The sequence below is a fragment of the Delphinapterus leucas genome, chromosome 16 (genome assembly GCF_059928025.1).
Source record: "Delphinapterus leucas isolate spDelLeu-1000000601 "Yukka" chromosome 16, BTC_Dleu_Yukka2, whole genome shotgun sequence".
Classification (NCBI taxonomy): Eukaryota; Metazoa; Chordata; class Mammalia; order Artiodactyla; family Monodontidae; genus Delphinapterus; species Delphinapterus leucas.
The window spans coordinates 71,818,474-71,839,820 of record NC_143144.1 but is presented as its reverse complement, the minus strand read 5'-3'; the positions used below and the strand labels follow the sequence as shown (position 1 = coordinate 71,839,820).

Below are 21,347 nucleotides of genomic sequence, written 5' to 3'. Positions count from 1 at the left end.
GGCCTTTTAGAGGGTTGCAAACAGCAACTGTTTGTATCTATTATTTTGAATCCCTCCCATTTGTACTTTATACAGTATTCACCTGAAATAAAAGTTAACCAGATTTTTCTGACACGTTAAAGTGCACTTGGCCCATTTTTGATTGAGCTCACCCTAAATACAAGATCAGAATTTTGGAACAATAAACTTTGACTTAAAAGCATACTGAGGGTTTTCCTGGTGGTCCAGTGGTTAAGAATCCGCCTGCCAATGCAGGCGACATGGGTGCAAGCCCTGGTCCGGGAAGATCCCACATGCCGTGGAGCAACTAGGCCCGTGTGCCACAACTACTGAAGCCCACGTGTCTAGAGCCCGTGCTCCACTACAAGAGAAGCCACCGCAATGAGAAGCCCGAGCACCACAACGAAGACAACAGCAATTAGAGAAAAGTCCACGTGCAGCAACGAAGACCCAACGCAGCCAAAAATAAATAAAATTAAAAAAAAAAAAAAAAAGCATACTGATGTCAGACTTCCCTGGTGGCGCAGTCGTTAAGAATCCGCCTGCCAACGCAGGGGACACGGGTTCGAGCCCTGGTCCAGGAAGATCCCACATGCCGCGGAGCAACTAAGCCCGTGCACCACAACTACTGAGGCTGTGCTCTAGAGCCCGTGCGCCACAACTACTGAGCCTGTGTGCCTAGAGCCCATGCTCCGCAACAAGAGGAGCCCCCGCTCGCCACAACTAGAGAAAGCCTACGCGCAGCAATGAAGACCCAATGCAGCAAAAAAAAAAAAAGCATACGGATGTCACCTGCAAACTCAGTCGCAACCCTTTTATTAAAGGCCAAGTACGTAGATGGTCAAAATAATAAGAAATAAGTCAAATTTTTAAAAATCTCAACAACTTGATAGTCTCGGAAATTTCTTATAACACCTGCATTTAACAAGATTTTATATTTTTTAAAGTATTTTAAATTGCTTTTTTTCAGATAATTCTTACAAGCAAATCAAGTAATATCAACTTCACTTTAACAATAAGAAAATGTGACAAACAGCTAAGTTTAGATTAGATTTTTCACCGTCAGAACAGGGACAAGAACTTGGGCTTCCCTATATTCTCCCTGGTATTCTTTACATTCTGCTATGGACTTCCGTTTTTACTATCTTTTTAAAATCACTAAGGTTAAAAACAATACTAAACACACTATATTTTTCAAAAATTAACATTGTGACAACACAATAGTGTCATGAATACCTGATGTCATAACTTCTCAATTATACATGCAGAAATTAGCTACTTTATTAATTATCCATAGTAATGTTTAATCCCAGCCTGGTTACCCTGATCCTATTAGGGGTATATATGTACTAAGAAAATACAAGCAAACATCACCTTCAGCAAAAACATTTAGAAAAGAAAGAAAATGAAATTAAACCAAGCACGCTAGGCACACCAGGACTCATGATTATCTTTGAGATCCGATTATAATGTCCTTATCCAAAAAGGCTTAGAAAATCAAGGGTTAAAAAGACAGAAGGTTTGAGGCTAGGTTCCACAGCTAAGTCACGTGAACTAAAACTAAGGATTCCTCATTTATACAATAATACAAGGAACTGTCTTGCCTATCATTCAGGATTCTAGGAAGAATAAGTGAGACACTGTGTATGAATCGATTCTGCCCTGTGAAGAGCTATCTGGTGAACGAAAAAGAACTGTAAGCATTTCGGGATATTCTGTCTCCGACAGAATCCTTTTGTGTCAGCAAAAAATGCTCAAGTGTGATGAGGATTCAGAGAGGATCTTTCCACTCAGTTCAGAAACTACTTTTTAGGACTTCCCTGGTGGCGCAGTGGTTGAGAGTCCGCCTGCCAATGCAGGGGACACAGGTTCGTGCCCCGGTCCGGGAGGATCCCGCATGCCGCGGAGCGGCTGGGCCCGTGGGCCGTGGCCACTGGGCCTGCACGTCCGGAGCCTGTGCTCCGCGGCGGGAGAGGCTGCAGCAGTGACAGGCCCGCGTACCGCAAGAAAAAAAAAGAAACTACTTTTTAAAATTTAGATTCCTTGTTAGTGTTTTCGGTCAAAATTTCTAAAGATTACTGACTTAATACTGATTGTTAATGTCTCTTCTGTGTTAGTTTAATCAGATCCAAACTATGCCAAGAGAACCAGCACAAAAACACAACATACTGATGAGCCCCATTACCGGGGAGGTTTACACAGCCGTGATGCATTACAGCATAATACCTTCAGTAGCTGGATTTAAATACTTTGGTTGTTAAGTATTAAAAACCAACCAACAAATCAGCAAACAACGAAACACTAGAAATTCAGCACATGTTGTTAGGAGGTTAAAAGAAAAAAAGGACTTTACTCTGTGTCTTTATTGATTACTATCAGAAACAGTGCTGACTGAAGTCCAACCCAGTGAAACACTTCTTATCATTTCTTTATTTGGCTTTCTGGTTATTGAAGACAGCCTGCTTGTGGAGTAAATTTCTTTTATAACTCCCTACAGTCACATAAACATTTAACTAAAATGCTAAAATGAACAAGTACTTTAATATACAGTTTTAAATTAATTCTAAATTGGCTAACCCAGTTTCCATGTTGAGGCAAGTTTAATGCCAGATTGTTTTACTTCAAGTGTCCATCCCAGTGCATAAAACATTTCAAAACTCTATCGTCACTTTGTATGTCAAGGAGAGACGGAGAGAGGGATTCTATTGATATAATCCCAAATTCAGTTCTCCTGACAATCAATGGGAGAGACAGAGCAACCTACCGGCCAATGGTGATTTTTATTTACCTTGAATAAGTAAATTAACCTTTTTAAAATTGCATCGCCCCATTTGAAAATGAGTATATTCACAAGTTCTTTGTCTGAAGAAGCAGGTTCATCTGATACTGTTCCATAATTTTAGTGAGACCAGAGCTCTCAAGATTCGATTTGAAATGACATTTAAGGTCTTCTGAATTAAACCTAACAAGTTTCACTCTACCTGTATCTGTACTAACTGTGCTGACTACAAGGCTTTCTAAGAAAGCTCCCGGCACTGCCGAAAGGCGTTAGGGTTATTAAGACAATGACCTACAATGAGAAGTAAACACACAACTCTGTTAACAGCTGTCAGGCCAAATAAAAGTTTTAACTAATGAATGCATCAGAAACCCACCAGCTGTTGGCAATCTAGCTTTATGAAAAAGTCATCTAGTGGAAAAAGAAAACAATAAAACTGCTTGACTGAAGATGTAAACTAAGATGTGAGTAGAACTCATGGTGAATGGTAACAAAATAATATGGAAATTAATATTTTAAAACTTATTGCTAGGCTTCCCTAGTGGCGCAGTGGTTGAGAATCTGCCTGCCAATGCAGGGGACACGGGTTCGAGCCCTGGTCTGGGAAGATCCCACATGCCGCGGAGCAACTAGGCCCGTGAGCCACAACTACTGAGCCTGCGCGTCTGGAGCCTGTGCTCCGCAACAAGAGAGGCCACGACAGTGAGAGGCCCGCGCACCGCGATGAAGAGTGGCCCCTGCTTGCCGCAACTAGAGAAAGCCCTCGCACAGAAACGAAGACCCAACACAGCCAAAAATAAATAAATAAATTTTAAAACAAAACAAAAAAAACGTATTACCTGATCAAGAATTCTTCCCATTCTGTCAAATAAAACTTTCAAAAAATGACCTTCAAAGAAAGCTGCTTCTAAATTGCACTTTTCCAATGCTTTTGGAGACCCAGGCCACTCCCATCTTAAGCAGACAGCACAGTAGTCCCGGAACTAGGGAGAAATATTTGGATCATTAAAGAAGAACTGAACAAAAACAAATGGATATTAAATAGAAATAATTTTCCCAATTAGGCATAGAAATCCGCTTGGATGCTAAGTGTCTGCTAGTGTGAGGTGCCATGGAAGAGGGGAAAAGGATGACCCGGATAACACACTGACTGGAGAGAGGCACACGGTCAGGTCACAACCACCAGTCCCAGCACCTTGATGCGAAAGCAGGCAGATTTTAACTTTACCAAAGTACCCCCTTCACTGCTGAGCTTATGCTCTTTCCTTTAGAGGAGTTCAAACTTTTACTTATTCTTGTCACAGATTTAGCGAGTATTTAAAAAGCAAAGCAAGTCTTAGCCACATTTTCAAATCTATTCTAAAATATATATCATATATAAAATAGGGGAACAGATACACAGCACCTGAGAAGGCAAACCTGACTTTGCTACGACGTGTTTAACCCAGGCACGTTGCCATGACTGCCAGGAGGAAACAGGGCTGCTCTAAGTGTCGTCCGAAAACTGTTCCCTACCACTGCTCTTGAGACGAGTACAAAAACTAAGAGCAAGTTTAGAAACTTCTCTTGCAATTTCACTGAGTAAATTTTACATCTGTTCAATCTATAAAATAATCAGGGCTTGTATTTTGTGTTTTTTCTTTTCATTTTTTTATATTTTACAAAAGCATTGGTCAGTGACAGACTGGAAATAAGTGGAAACTGGTCCTCACTACACAGTTTATCAGCAGGATACACAATATGGATTTTTATAAGCACAAGAATATGTCTTATAATAAAAAGAAAATTTGAAAGGCTTCCCTGACATGTAATTTACTTGAATTTAAACAAAAGAAATTTAGAGCATAGTTTTCTTCCATATTTTCTCCCTTTTCAGATTTTCCTTATTCAATAAAGCAAAATTACCTTATCATCTCTAGTTTACAAACTAACTGAGATTAAAACATATCCTTACACAAAGCACTAACTTCAACTTTTAAAAGAAAAACATATTAAAAATGATTAAAAGACAAGCTTCTTCAATATTTTGAGTTTTAAACTATTTGTCTTTCAATAGAAAATTTTCTTTATAAAACCACACCCCAATATTTAATAAAGCATTTTTATATTAACACTTCCGAAATTCTGAGCTAGAAAGTAATAGTGTAAATTTTTTCTATGCTTTTTGTGTCTTGTCAAATATTTCTGAAACAATCATAACTGTAATCAGAATATGGAAATGAAACATTACAGAAAGAATCAAAGCAGTTTAAAAATCCAATCAGTACTACTGAGGTTGGTACTACTTTTATTGCCTCTATCTTATTGTTACATGAATGTACTTGCATTACTCTAGTTATTCACATAGTAATGTGGACTTGAATTCAGGCTTAAAGCATCATGAATTAACGATAAGCGCATGCAAGTTAATTATCAATAAGAGCACACTTCAACCCAAAGGATTTAAATGAAAATTAAATGTATATTTTTCTGACTTGAGACATTTCAAAATTTGGAATTTGGTAAAAATGTAAAATGTTACAGAGGGGAAAGATGACTGAGAGAAGGCCATTTAATTTAATAACTAAGAGGAGGCCTTTGAGAAAGTACTTTCAGTGAGGTGGAAAGCTGGGATGCAGGGGATGAAGAGCCAGCACTTGTGAATTACTGATGAGTATGCACAGTGAAGAGGAAAGGGTATATAGCCTGTGGGCTGGGGGCCATGGTGGGCGGTGGGTAGAATTATTTAAAAATCATGTTTTAGATTAGCAGGGGAAAGGATTTGGGGGACATATAATTTCAAGGGCAGGAAGAAAGGGAAGAAAAGGAGTGGGGTGGTGGGGAAGGGACCATAAAGAAATCTTGAGATAGAGACACACAGTGAGTGAAATGCAAAGTCAGGTCACCGGCAAAAAGTTCAAGTGGTGAGAGTGGAGTTCAGGTCTTGCAGAGAAAGGGAAACCTTTGGAGAAATGACTGTGGGCAATGTGACAATGTGTGTGCATTCTTATTAGACTGCATGTCAAAAACTAGTTACTTCTCTTACCTGCCTATGAGCATCTCGGAGGTAGGTGTCATATCCAGTGCCCTCAACATGGTAGGATGATTTTGCTTCATCCGGTACCAGACAGAGAAAACTTAAATGAAAAAATGCCATAATCAATAATACGAATACTCTCCCAATTCAACATCTCTATATGTGTTAAAATACCTAGCAATATCTTCAGTTTAGCCAAGTATTAATGCAAATGGAAACTTGAAAAGTAAATACTTAAATCGTAAGTACGTAAGTAAATTACGTAAGTAATCGTAAACACTTAATCTTGAATCAGCACTACAATTCACTGATTAACTACTCTGTCATTATTTTAAAGGTTTTATTTAAAAATTACTCATTCCACTAAAAGTAAAATCAAGCACAAGAAGATTCGACTCTTTTTACATTACAGGACAATGATCGATTGCCGTGAAATCTGTTAGTCTCAGGAACCTGGCTTTTAAGTAACTGAACCTTCGGTTTTCATGCACCCTAAACCGTGCATCTTACACCGCATGCGGTCTTCTCTAAAGTCACCTCCCAGCACCAGGCATAATCAGCTACAGGGTTGCAAAGGAAGGAAAAGAAGAAAATTGCCGGGAAAGGGCACTTAAAAAGAAACAACAACATAAAAACGCTAAAAAAGAAAAAAAAAAAAAAAGGAATAGCCCTCGGCTTAACACATGTGAGTACACGGCTAATAAGTTCAATTTGCCAAACTGGAAATTCTCAGTGCTGTTCCAACTGGGAATTACTTAAAATATTTTACATTAAAAATAAGTAGAGGACCTTGAAGGTTTATTTAACCATGACTACGCTGGAGCTTTTCTCTTTTGTATGGATCGTTGCCCCTAGGCCGTCACTAGCTACATAAGCATTTTAAAAAGATGACATTAAAGATTTTAAAGAAGGGAAGACTGAATTCATAACATATCTCTATAATGATCAAGGAGCAGAGGTATCACATTGTTATAAAAATAAGTACAAGAGATGTAAGTCAAATTAATATAGCAACTCACCTATTTACAATTTTATGGACTTCAGTTTTCCCATCATTTTTGGGGTGGTCTGGAGAAGCAGGAGGTGAAGAACTAAGCCATTCTTGGTTTGACAAAGTGTTATCTGGTGAAATGTCAGTAAACAAAGGATCTTCTTCCAGATCTCTAAGTTTAATTTAACAATGTATAAAAAAAAAATTTATTATAGTTTCTAAACCAAAAGATTCTCTGCTATGTTCTTAGAAAACATTACATGATTTTGCTAATACAAGAATTAAGGAATGAATGTATTTATATTTCTTAGAGAAATTAACATTTTATACTAACATCAAACTCAAGGCTATAATGATTTTGTTAGGTTTAATGACTATATACTGCCACTTGTAATTTAAAGGGACAATAAAATCAGGATATGTAAATTTTATCTTTAAAAAACTTTTAAACTGTTAGAGGTATTTTTTTTAAGAATAAGGAAGGGAAATAAGAGGGGAGAAAATTATGATTCTATATGAAATGCTGAACTCACAGAGTTGGATAGAAACTTACACTGCTCCTGCTATTAACCCATTCTCCACTACATCTTTATCTTCTGGGCACACAGGTTTATATTCTGTATAGTTTCTTTCTTCAAGATTTCTTAGGACCAAGTTGTAAAGAATGTGCTCATTGGGTTTTTGCAAAAGATGTTCAAACATTCTTAATGTCATTATGCTTATCTGAAACCCAAAATGATAAAGAGTAACTGAAAAATAGTTTAAACAAACTATTCTTCTTCACGCTTGCAATTTTCAAAATAAAAAGCCACATAAAAAAAGAGGCTATATTCAAAACATCACAAGTACATCAAAGTCAGTATGTCAAAGAATCTAAGTCCAATTCTAAACCCTTACATAGCTTACCTCATCAGATATGTGATCACAATGTTCAATTAACCTATGTCTTAAAGGATGTCTGCTGATTTCTGCCAGAGTTTCTGGTTCCCTCTGTTCTCCAAGGATGAAAAACACCATTTCTTGAAGCAAAATGTCAGAGGTTACTTGCCGAACAATGCGATGAAGCAGAGCAGTTGATGTCAGAATACCCATCTCAGAACTGGCAAAACAAACACGTAATTAGTGGGCAAAAATAACATGAACACAGTGATTTTTTTTTTTTTTTAAGTAAAGAGGCCACTCACGTTTGCATTAATTGAGGTTCCAAAACACCAATAAAAAATCTTTCATGAACAGCTTTGGCAAGAGCGACAGCAGCAGTCTAGAACATAGTATAAGTATCATTATCTTTTTTTAAAATGGGAAAGAGATTAATTTATAACATCAGTTAAGCCAGTTTGCACTCTCCATCTGAATTAATGTGAAAAAAAAACTTGCCTACTGACCATCTTGTTGATGGCATATAAACCTAGATTAGACATTAGCTATTCGGTCCTTTACATGTTATCTAAATTTCCAAGAACAAAGACAAACAGGATAAAAATATTATCCCAGTCACTTATTGTATTAACATCTCCCCAAAGAGGAGAAATGGAGGGAGGCCAATGTTACCTTGTGAAGGGTTATGCTATAATACTTAAAGAAACATATGGGCAGAACTTGAACTTCGATTTATTCCAGAGCTGTAATATACACACACACACACACACACACACACACACGCACACACAGACGTATATATACACTTTTTTGGGGTTTATTTCATTTTATTTATTTAACTGTGCTATCCTAAGACAATTAAGATAATACTTAGGGATATAAACTACTAACTGTGCTATCCTAATTAAGACGTATTCAAAAATATAAATTGAGGATTCAAATTTTACTTAGTTGATATTTACAGTTTTAAGTTATCAGTAAAAAACAACAAATATTCAAACCTTTTGTGCTTCCTTTATGAGTTGATCACAATAATCAAACCAGGAGAGAAATGAAATTAAGGCTCGTTTTCCTGGAAATGCGGAAGCATCTTCTTTATGACTATATGAGTCCAAGCTATAGGACACAGAAGAAATTTGAAGTCCAAAGTTATCCGAAAGCACTAATCCAGTTCAGTACAAAAGGGGAGATGAAGGCATGTGAATGAACACACAGTATATGATACATTTACACAGGCGACGCTGGATGTCAATCAGAAGAGGGTTTTATAAATAAAAGCCACAGATAAGGGAAAACCTTTTAAATGAAAGTTGTGAATAATTTTCACTCATTAAGTGGAGAGAGACTGAAGCAGAATGGAGCTGCAGCAGAAAAACTATTGAGATAGGTCCTCATATTTCCACCATAAATTTGACCAAGTAACAGAAATGAAAAGTCGGAGGTTCTCAGCCACTAGGATGGAAGGAAAGAAACATAAAGAAGGGACTGCAAGAAGAAATAAATGGTTTGCTTCTCTTCCTGCCTTAAAGTACCACCCAGTAGTAAAGTTAACAAGTGAGTCTGGCAGATGTTAACAGAATACAGGGTGGAAAAAAACAAGTAAGAACCAAAGCAGGGTTAAAAATGCACAGAGAAACAATAACAGGTTATGTCAAAATGTTAGACTGCTTACAGGTGGTGGGATTATGGGTAATTTTATTTATGCTGCTTTACAGTTTTTAATAACTTATAAATGTTCCTCAGTAATCATATTTTCATATGAGAATCAAGGGGGGAGCCCTAAAAGCTGTGGGAAGGGGTGAAACAAAAAGGTAGGAGGCAAGGTTCCACACAGGCAGGCCATGAACTATGAGACTGCCCCAGGGGCAGTGGAGCTGATTTATAAAAGAGAAGATCCCTTCTCTCAGGGTTTTTTGTTTTTTAAAAAATAGTCAGATGGGCTTCCCTGGTGGCGCAGTGGTTGAGAGTCCGCCTGCCAATGCAGGGGACACGGGTTCGTGCCCCGGTCCGGGAGGATCCCACATGCCGCGGAGTGGCTGGGCCCGTGAGCCATGGCTGCTGAGCCTGCGCGTCCGGAGCCTGTGCTCCGCAACGGGAAAGGCCACAGCAGTGAGAGGCCCGCGTACCGCAAAAAAAAAAAAAAAAAATATATAGTGAGATAAAGTTATTGATCTTAACACAGTTAAGGTCATAATTGATCACTATTAACAGACAGAGGGAAAATAGCTTAACTATGTAACAGATGGACTGTTCCCACGCCAATTCATTCCTGATAACAAATTTTAAAACAAGCCTCAAAACACAATCTTGTTTAATGTTCACTAGCAATGCTGTATTTTTCAAAACTAAAGATTTCTATCATTGCAAAATGGAAATGGATTTAAAAGCGTAGGTTTAAGAAGTCACTTTTATGGGAAAACAGAAATAGCAGCTCTTACCCCCAGTTAATTGCTTCCACTGTTTCAATATCTAAGGGGTCCACTGACTGAGGTAGGGCCTTGTACAGGGAGGCCAGCCTGTCTGTGAGCAGTTCGCACAAGCAGGTGCTCTGCGTGAGGCACTTGACGGCCGCTGGCTCTGGCAAACTCACTAACAGCATCAAGCCCTCGCAGGCTTTCACAGCTATTCGGCCATCCTGAGGGGAAAGACACATACCTCTTCAATGCTTGAGTTAGACATACATCAGTTTGTTTGGAAAAATTCAACTTAAACGGATTTAAAGTTTTACACCAAAATGAAAATAGATTTTTTTCTCTATGCAAATAACTGAGATTATGTTAGAGGGAAAAAAGGTAAAGCAGATGACTCACAGGACTTCTAGTAAGATTTAACAAAGAATTCACTAAGTTGTAATCCTGGTTTGGACGAACAACTGTGGCCTCTGGCAGTGCAGCGATGCTGAGGTTGTCCAAGCCTGTGGACAGATCATCCATCTGAGCATGAGGCTCGTCTTCTAACTCTGTGTGCTCCATTCCAGAAGCACCAGACGGTTCCTCTGGCCGACAGGACTGTCCTGTATCTGTTGACAAGGAATCTTGACCTTTTAATACATCTTCTGAAGTTGCATTTGGTGCTCCTTTAGAAGCCAGTGATTTAAACTTGTTCTGAAAAGGAATACATGTTTTGTAAGATTCACGTCAAAAGCCTCATGTAACAGAAATCATATTTTAATGAGTTTTTCTATAATTAACATTCAATATCTAGCCACTGTAGCAATGGATACGTGTTGTGACAAATGAAAATACCCAGACTTAAACAAACTGTGTTTTAGATATTTTAAAATTACACAGGTGTTTCAGACATAGAGAATGGACTTGAGGACGTGGGGAGGGGGAAGGGGAGGCCGGGACGAAGTGAGAGAGTGGCATGGACATATACACATTACCAAACGTAAAATAGATAGCTAGTGGGAAGCAGCCTCATAGCACAGGGAGATCAGCTCGGTGCTTTGTGACCACCTAGAGGGGTGGGATAGGGAGGGTGGGAGGGAGGGAGACGCAAGAGGGAGGGGCTACGGGGATATATGTATATGTATAGCTGATTCACTTTGTTGTACAGCAGAAACTAACACACCATTGTAAAGCAATTATACCCCAATAAAGATGTTAAAAAAAAATTACATAGGCATTTCTGATACTCTTCAGAACACGATCTACAAACTGTTTTACACCGACGATAAACAACTGTTTTACACCAACTATAAACAATGAACAACATTAGTGATAACTATTTGACTACTACTGAAAACAACTGATGTTAGTGAGGAAAAAAAAGATTCAAGAAGTTTCAATTGCAGTTAACTGTTTTCTAATCACTGGGCTACTAAAAATACATTGCCCCAATGTTGACTCTTCTTAAACCAGTTTTCTAAGATGATTTTTCTGTTTTTTCCTTATACTTCTGCTCTGTAAATATAAATCAGCACTCTGAGGGCATTCTTACTCGTGTTTTTGAGGATAAAACTAAGATTTGCTTGAAATATTGTGACCCTTCCCCCCACCACATACACCCAAACACAAAAAGAATCTAAACTGAAGCAAATCTTTAGTTTCCAGGTAAAAGTATCTTGCTTTGCATTTAAACATAAGAGCAAAAGTCAAATCACTCACACAAGTTAGAATTCATCATAAACCCGCTTCTCTGCAGGGCCTATCAGAGTGTTGCACCCATCACAGAAGTGCATTAAATGCTGAATGAACTCAAAGTTCTACTTCCAAAATTATATGACAGTTATTATAAATCACTTTTATTACTATTAAAAGTAGAGTTTAGATCAATCTTCTTGAGAAATTGAGCTCAGAGCACATATATTAAAAGAAAACAATGCTGAGGAACTCCATGAATATCCCAAACAACTTCCGTATTTCCTATAAAGTCAATTGCATATCATAGTCTTTATGAATGTAAAATATTTTATTCCGCCTAAAATGTTAATACTATTGTTGGGAGTGGCATCTGGGATAAGAATGGCAAGAGGAAGAATAACCCTAGAACAGCACTCACTCCCTAGTGTTTCTCAAAGTGTGACTCAGGACTGTCAGCCTTGTGGTCTTCTGTGGGGCTTGATAAAAATGCAGATTCTTGGGTCTCACCTAGACCTGCAGAATGAGAATATCTGGAGGTGGAACCTCCAAGGAATCTGCATTTTGAAAAAGCTCTGCAAGCAAGTACAAACTCTTCATCCTGCCATTCAAAGCCTCTGACAATTCCAACCTATCTGTCTAGGCCCTTTTCTTACCACATGGCCTAATTAAACTATGTGAACACACCACAAACTTTCATATCTTCACTCCTTTACTTATGCTCACCCCTTCCTATCTAAACAACTGTCAAGGCTCATTTCAAAGACAACCTCTTCCATGCCGCCTTTCCTAATGACCAGGGCCGATGTAATCTCTTCATCCTATGAACATTTAGGGGGCATTAGGGGGTATCTTTCTTATGATACTCACCTTACTCTACCTTAGATTACAGTATCTGAACATTAGTCTTACCCTCATCACCAGACTACAAACTCCTTTAGGGCAAAAATGTTTCTAACTTATCTGCTATCTGCACTTAATTCACAGCAAATGTATCTATTAGCTGATATAAATGAACAGAGAGATTAGATTTCAGGGGATACATGCTCAAGAACTGCAAAGTACTTCTATTACTGTTACTTACCAGTAATAAAGCTGCATTTCTCTAAAGATTCATTCATTCGATAAGAGTTAATTAAAGTTACTATGCATTGTGCTAGACACCAGAGAAGCTGTGGGGACCTAAAGATTAATGAGATAGAGTCCCTGTCCTCAAGGAGCTTACTGACCAGGAAGAAAAAATAAAATGCATATAAATAACTCTAATGCTAGGGAGACTGTAATAACTGACATTAAAAGCGTATAAGTAGTCCGATCAGTTCAGAAAATGGAGATACCTACCACCTCATGCTTTGGAGAAGTATGTGCTATAAACATGCTGCATTACAGCAGTCATGACACTATCAAAAAGGTGTTCTTGGTATTGAGGTCTAAATGTAAATGTTCCTCTGAAAACAGGCAGGCATACATATGCTTGCAAATTTTCTCTGCTTCTGATCTATGGCTGTGTACTTCTGAAACAAGTTTCGGAGATTCTGAGAAAAACTCCTTAAAGCTTAAGCTTGGAAAAAAATCTACTGCACCTAAAGTAACTTAGGTATCAGGACTTCCTTGGTGGCTCAGTGGTTAAGAATCCGCCTGCCAATGCGCGGGACACGGGTTGGAGCCCTGGTCCGGGAGGATCCTACATGCCGCAGAAGCAACTAAGCCTGTGCACCGCAACCGTTAAGGCTGCACTCTAGAGCCCGTGTGCCATAACTACCGACACCCACATGCCTAGAGCCTGTGCTCCGCAACAAGAGAAGCCACTGCGATGAGAAGCCCGCGTACCACAACGAAGAGTAGCCCCCGCTTGCCACAACTAGAGAAAGACCGCACGCAGTGATGAGGACCCAATGCAGCCAAAATATAATAAATGAAAATTTTTAAAAAAAACAAAGTAACTTAGGTATCTAAGAAAACTTTAGTAAAAAACTTTGAGAAGAAAAATCTCACACTTAGCCAAATCAAGATATTTGATACATTTATATCATAAGGCTATTCCAGCCATGTTGAAGCAAACTTTCAAAATATGATGCATACCATGAAAATCAGGCATTCATAGTCCTTAACACTAACCTAGAAATTTAAATTTATGCAATTTTGCAGCTTCATTGCTTACCTACCTCCAATAAGAGTGCAGAATAAGATCCTGAATTACTTATTAAATAAAGTGAACTAAAAATGAGCCCATCTATTAAACGGCTAAAAGTTTTAAAAACAAAACAAAAAAACTTGACAACACCCACTCTGACAAGAACACGGAACAACAGAACTCTCATACAGTGTCCATGGGATGCAAAATGAAAAACCCACTTGGGACGAGTTTTGCAAATATACACTTACTACATGATACGGAAATCCTACTCTGAGGTATTTACTCAAGTGAAATGAAAATCTAAATCCATACAAAAATCTGTGAATGTTTACAGTGGCCTCATCCATAATTGCCCCAAACTGGAAACAACCCATAAGTCCTTCAACTGGTGAATGGATAAACAACTGTGGTACATCCATACAGTGGAATACTACTCAGCAATGTAAAGGACCAAACTCATGGATGACGCTCAAATGCGTTATATGAAGTAAAAACAGCCAGACTCAAAAGGCTGATTGTATTTTTGTGACTTTCTGGAATAGAGAAAACTTGGGACAGAAAACAGATCAATGACTGCTTGGGGCAGAGGTGGAAACAGGATGACCAGGAAAGGACATATGGTAAGATGATGGAGCTACTGCATATCTTGATTGTGTTGGTGGTTACACGACTGTGTTTGTCAAACCCATAGAATGGTGGATCAGAAAGACTGAATTGTACCCTAACTTATACCTCAATCTGAAAAAACAAAAAAAAGAAGAAAAAACTTTTTTTAACTAAAAAAACACATTTTTTCTAATATATTCCTAAATGACTTCACTGCTGAAAAAAATTAAATGAAAGCAGGAAATACATAAAAGTTATTTTCTAATTTAAAACTGGAAATAAAATCTAAATGTCAATTGATTTACATAAACTATGATTCGGTGACTACAGCTATGAAAAGATAGTACAAGATAGTAGAGCAATTCCAACTGCTACACGAGGGTGGGGAGGTAACTCATGACGCTTCGCATCATGTCCAAATCTGCACACACCATCCTTACCCCAGGTCAAGTTACCCACACTCTGCACTTGAGCAAGCCTGGCTGAAAATATGATAGCTTAGAAATTCCCGTGACTTCTCTCTCCCTGATTTGCCCTTCAAGCTGTACTAAGCCTTGGCTTTGTATTTGTCCAGCCCCTATACCGCCCCATACATCTGGCTCAATCACATTCTTTGAGAATCGTTTTTCTCAGGAGATTTCAGGTTAAAATAAGACAGTGCTCTTAAATGAAAATTCTGGGAAGTAAAACAAGCTATCTGATTCCCAAAGAAGTAATTCCTCCTAATATTATTCACAGAATTCAATTCTCATAATAATTTTAATACACACATACTTTGAAGGTTGACAAGAAGGATACCATACCTCCAGAAAAAAATTAACCAGGTAGGGATCTTGTTTCAGCTTTGCACACACAATGCAGAGAAACTGAATTTCTTCATTTTCTGTTGGCGTTGCAAGGACTTCACCACACAGTCTTATTAATTTCTGTCAAAAAATTTAAAACAAATGTTTAAACTTAGGTTACTTTTTATAAACATGTAAACAGCCATTCATTTACCTTCAGGATATTTAAAATTTTCAAATAATGCAAATACCTTGCAGTTTTCAGAAAGAACACTATTTACAATCACCTCTATCAAAATACATTTGCTAGTAGTAGGTCTTTCAAATATGCTACTCTAAAAACTTAAGGAGTTATATAATAAACTCTCCTTGAGATGTCATGGAAATAAGTAAATGGTAAAATTAATGTATAAAATTTTAAAAGAGAAATATAAAGACATGAAGCGCATTTAATACATCGTCATGCATAAAGAAAGCTCAAGTATTTGCTAATTTGCATGTTATTTTAGAAAAACCGTATAAAATTATTTCTATACGAAAAGACGCAAACTAAAAAGTTTTGTGTAAAGGGAGCAAAATACCTGCACTGGCCTATGCACGTTAATATGTGGAAGTAGTGGCTGCCGGATTTTCCCCAGAAGTTTGGTATAGAACACCAAAACCTGCTGTTTCATCCCCGGAGGACACTAGGGGTAGGAGAAAAGAAAAGCAAACAAGAAATAAACAGACAACGCAAACATACTTACTCAAAAGCTTAAAAAATAGGAGAGGCAATGTACGTGAATATAGTCCACCTTCAAAAATCAATGCAATTAGCCAGTTAATGACTTTATCAGAATAAAATTCTCCATCATATTATTACTGACTGATATTGTATAAATAAAATCACATCTGGGACTATAATATAGCATATGAGACCACAGGCCGATGTAATTACAAATAGCCTGGTGATAATGTGCCATGGAGACTGGAGTTTGGTTCAGGCAATGCCAACCTGTTTATAGTCTAAATGCTAGGTTAACAGGAAACTCCCCAGCCAAAGCAAAGGCAGGATCTTACCGCTTACACTAATGACAGGTAATCAATAACCTTCCATCGTACACGTGTAGGAGTAATAAAGCCTTCTAACACATACGATGTAAATAAAGGAATCCTATGTATAAACTGCTGTGATTTATTCTAACAACGCTTTTCTAAATTAGTTGCAAAATTATTTACATTATGATTATTATAGGCAATGAATATTTAATAAATAAGTTTTGATAACATGCCAATTGTTTTAAATATTTGCTGAAAAGTAGGTAAACCTGACGATTACTCATGTTGTAGATTAAGAGAGTATGAGTTAACAAGGTTATACGTTCTATAGTTAACCTGCTTATTCTGCCTCAGATTTAAAATATAGTCACAAAAGAAGTATTTCCAAAACATCATCATAGACACGTTATCTGGAAATAGCATAAGCTATAATCTTAAGCACAATAATATCTTAAGATAGCAAAGACCTTCAATTATTCAGGTGAAACACAATACTTATAATCACCAATATCAAACTAAATTTCCTAGTAGCATAATTACTAATATTTGCTCAAAAGTCAATTAATATTTGTTCAGTATAATGTTGCATAACCCCTCTCTCCACAGAACAGGAAAAAGAAGGCAGGAGGGGAATGAATCGGAGGATGTTAGGGAGCAAACATGTTGCCTAGAAAATATAAATAGAATGAATTTAACCTAGAAATGAAATGGAGTATTACAGATTTAGTTAAAAGGAAACTGTCTTCAATACTACTTCATAATTCTATCTGGTGTTTAAACATGTCTATTAGTTTGGGGTTTTTCTAGTTTGATTTTCACATCATGTATTACAGAAATTCACAGAACAGAACCACAGATTTTTAGAGCTGGGGGAGGCCCCTTGATGATCACCTCCTAGTTTTTAAAGAGGAGGAAGATTCACCAAAGAGACTTACTTGAAACTGGCTCCACTCATCAGTAGAGTTAATGTCAGAATAATCAGTGACATTTTCTTTCAGGATTATGAAAAATACTTCCTATTTTTGTAACCCAATTTGCACTGGGTTCCTACTCATTTCCTTTGATTCTGAGCGTCTGCACTTGAGTTTATTTTCACAAACGTTTACACTGTAATTCTAAGCAGCCTAAGTACCAGTTGTTGTCTAGAGCATTTGGGAGCTTCGCTATATCTATGCAAAGTCATGTTCACAGAGGCCATACAATTTTCTTTTTTTTCCACATACTCACTTGAATCCTGCCATACTTAATACACAACCCTACAATTAAATTTAGTGCTTGGCAGCTTCTTTATCTCTAAGACATGAACACATATATTACATGCCCAAGAACGTCACGTGGATTAGGAACTTACATCAGCTTTCCCTAAGGTATATAATGTTTCCAAGATCTTGTGATGAAGTAAATATTCCATACATGGCCCCGTCTCTCCAAATTCCCGTTCACTTTCTTCTTGTATCAAGATAACCAACATCTGTTCCAGATGAGATGGAATATTTGTATCTGTCACTGGGGCTTTATCATCTAAACAATAAAAACATTCATCAAATTTTCAAACATTTTTATCTGCACATTTGCACCTAAAATACTCTTTATATTTCCCTGTTCCTATTCAAACAGAAAAATCTGAACTACACACACTTAAGTGAGGCTTATATCTTATTCAAAAACAATCTATATTCTGAAAGATAGTCTATAAGCTAATATTCACGCAAAGTAATTCAGAAAAGGAGCCATTTATATGGGGAATGGGAACACGATCAGAAAAAATATAAGTAACATCAGAATTTTGTACCCACTTATAATTAAAAAAAATTTTTTTCAATTAGCCAGTTCAGAAGATCTAAACTTTAGGTCTCTTTATATAGAAACAGGTTGGCCGTGAATGTTAAGCTGAATAACGTAGGATATGAGGAGAGGACAGGTTCTGTTTTTGATCACCGCTACACTGCTTTGTAACAATGCACTTACTGTCCCCAATTCATCTCCAGATTTGAAAACATGAGGACCCCAAAGAAAATCCCTCTATTAAAAATTTCTGACATCTCCTCTCATTAGCAGATACCTACTCCCAAAGTAAAAGCTGCTTCTCAGGAGAATTCTTATAAAATATTGATTTTTCAAAATAAAAATTCACGGATACTTTTTATATATCAAAAACACATGGTTTTATTAACTTATCTTTATTACATAAGGGTTAAATTACTCTCAATAAAATGTGAAGTTTTATAGAATGTCTAAATACAAAAGATATTAGGGAATGACACGTTCTTTTTTACGTCTCTATTTACGTCTCTATTCTCCTTTACTTAGTACTGCTACAGTTTATACTACACAATCCTGGTATACTATGTATCTGATGATTTAAAGCTTTGTCTGTGCATATGCACATGTATGTATTATATATACACACACACAGACTAAACGATAATACTAAAGCCTTATGGAGAAAACAATGGAAAGAGAAGAGTCACTCTTGTTCCCCAGGAGGACATATATGTACCAAATTTGATATAGTACGGGACGGTTGTTAAGAGCATGAGACCTGGAGTTGGACAACTTGAATTCAAATCTTGGCTCTGTCACTTTTAGCTGGATGACCTGGGCAAACTGTTTAAGCCTCAGCACCAACATCTATAAAATGGAGTTAATCAACACCAGCAAGTGCTGTCGTATGATTTCAACGAAATACTCTGTGTCAAGCGCAGTGCCTTAGAACATAGTAAGAATTCAAGAAATGTTAACTTATGATGTCTTACTTCATATTCTTCTAAAATGAGTAGCCTAGGGCTAATAAAAAATAGTGTGGAATTTTATTTGAAATCTGCTTTTTAAAAATGTTTTTTCACCTGTTCTACTGCAGACTTTATATAAACATTCCAGGAAAGAATGAATATTTAAGCATGGTCTGATTACACTTATTTATGGAGAAAAATAATCAAAAAGACTGTTTTTTTGAGAAATAAATAAACTGTAAATTCGACTTGACAGGATTAAAATCCTAGCTCTCAAGAAGATATAGTTTCTGCTGTCCACTCTCATCCCAAACCATGTTTAGATCCCTGTGCCTTTGCATAAGCTATTCCTTCTACCTGAAATGCCTTTGCCCTCCTTATCTACCTCAAAACCTACTGCTCATCCTTTAAAGCCCAGGTCAGACACTGCCTCCTATTTCTCCCTTCTTCCTTCTCTCTCTGTGCCTGATGCACCTTTTTGTCCCATACTTTATTGTAATGTACACACTTGTTTTCGCTACGAGACTGCAAAACAATCATTTAAAGCAAGAACTCACAGGCTTTCCTGTAAAGCATTTCCTTAAGACCATGGAGGGGTGAAAACTTCACAAGGGCTAAGAATAGTCATTTGAAGAGGCAGCTCCTCTCAAAAAGCTTTTCTGTAGATCTGCTGTCTAAACATCCAAATTAAGGTAGAAATTATATTTTACACTTAAAGGTGTATATATAGATATAGATAGTCTGATTTTCACTTACTATACAAATATGAAGAAGTCCTTTCTTTTAAAGAAGAATTATCTATGACCCCATCAGTTTATCAGATCAACTATTTTTTTTTTCATGTTTCCTTTCAGTTAAAAAACATGTGTCCAATCTGCACATCCACTAGCATTTACCTATACATTCCTCAAAGGAGCCCACAGTGCTATGTAGCAAGGCTACTCTATTTCCTTACTTCAGAGGTTGCCAAACTTCAGCTCATGGGACAAACCCAGGCTTGCCATCTGTTTTAATAAAGTTGTACTGGAACAAAAGAATGCCATTCTTTTATTTATTGTTGATGGCTGCTTTTGCACGATAACAGCAGAATTGAATAGTTGCGACAGAGACTGCATGGACTACAAAGCCTAAAATATTTACTATCTGACACTTCACAGAAAAATTTTGCCAACCTTTGACCTAATTTATTCACATTTCCCCATATTCACTCTTCAGTCTAGTCACTAAGAAAAATTGAGGCAACCAGAAAATAACTTCCAAAGACTCCCTATACCATGTCTACCCCTTTCCTGAATTTACACCCATATGTTCTTCTTTCTGCCTTAATTTTATGGATGAACTGTCCACAAGTCTATGAAGGCTAAGCCTCCACTAATGCACTAGGATCCCATACCCCACTTGCCAACTTAAGGATATGGCTCAGAGATGATCTCATATGACTCTCGTACCCACCTGTCCTTCTCTACTACATCGTTCTAGTATGTTCCATCTTTACAAAAACTTTAAAACCCCCTCAATGCCACATCTCCCCCGTGGCTGCTGCTCCATTTCTCGGCCCCCCTTTCCACTAACACTCCTCAAGACAGCAGTCTTCACACACTGTCTCTATATGCTCTCTGTCCATTTTCTCTGAAACTTCCTCCAATCAGGTCTCCTCTCTCTTCCTTGCTATTAAAAGAGCTCTTATCAAGACCACTAATGAGCTCCTCATGGCTGAATCCAATGACCGGTTCCCAGCCTTCATCAGCGTGACATCATTTGACACTTGGATCCTTCTCTCCTCCTCCAGCTTCTAGGACACCATTCTCTCTTGGCTGTCTGCTACCGAACTGGCAAAAGCAAAATCTCCTTTGCTATCATTCTCATTTTCCCAATCTCTAAACGTTGAGTTGCAGGGCCTTCGTTCCTGAACACTTTCCCTCTTCCGTCTATCCTCGGCTAACCCTGGGTAACCTCACCCAGTCTCAAGGCTTTAAGTCCTACTACATGCTGATGAGTCTCAATTCCCTACGTCTAGGTTAGGCCTCTACCCTAAATTCCAGATTCCTATTTCCGACTGTCTACTTGACATATCCAATCGCATATATAATGGGCGTCTCAGACTAAACACGTCCACAGTGCCTCACAAACCTGCTCCTCCAGCAGTCTCCCCATTCTCAGTGAGTGGCCCTCCTAGTTTTCCAACTGCCTAAGCCCCAACATTCGGAGTTATCCATGACTCTTACTCTCATACCCAATATTCAATGCACCAACAAAGCTTTCTTCAAAGTATACCCAGAGGACAGTCGCTTCCACCCTAGTC

General features: G+C 37.7%; 1 protein-coding gene across 1 annotated transcript in view; it reads right to left on the bottom strand.

Moving 5' to 3' along the window:
• Nucleotides 1–21,347, bottom strand: part of FHIP2A (FHF complex subunit HOOK interacting protein 2A) — a 34,027-nt gene that overhangs the window by 4,090 nt on the left and 8,590 nt on the right. The window contains exons 3-14 of the mRNA XM_022568678.2: nt 17,665–17,834; nt 15,857–15,961; nt 15,294–15,416; nt 10,476–10,769; nt 10,104–10,300; nt 8,667–8,781; nt 7,971–8,047; nt 7,693–7,885; nt 7,340–7,509; nt 6,815–6,958; nt 5,805–5,895; nt 3,619–3,762 (exon numbers count right to left, since the gene is read on the bottom strand). Coding sequence (XP_022424386.1) covers nt 3,619–3,762; nt 5,805–5,895; nt 6,815–6,958; nt 7,340–7,509; nt 7,693–7,885; nt 7,971–8,047; nt 8,667–8,781; nt 10,104–10,300; nt 10,476–10,769; nt 15,294–15,416; nt 15,857–15,961; nt 17,665–17,834 — 1,823 coding nt within the window. The remainder of the gene's footprint in view (nt 1–3,618; nt 3,763–5,804; nt 5,896–6,814; nt 6,959–7,339; nt 7,510–7,692; nt 7,886–7,970; nt 8,048–8,666; nt 8,782–10,103; nt 10,301–10,475; nt 10,770–15,293; nt 15,417–15,856; nt 15,962–17,664; nt 17,835–21,347) is intronic.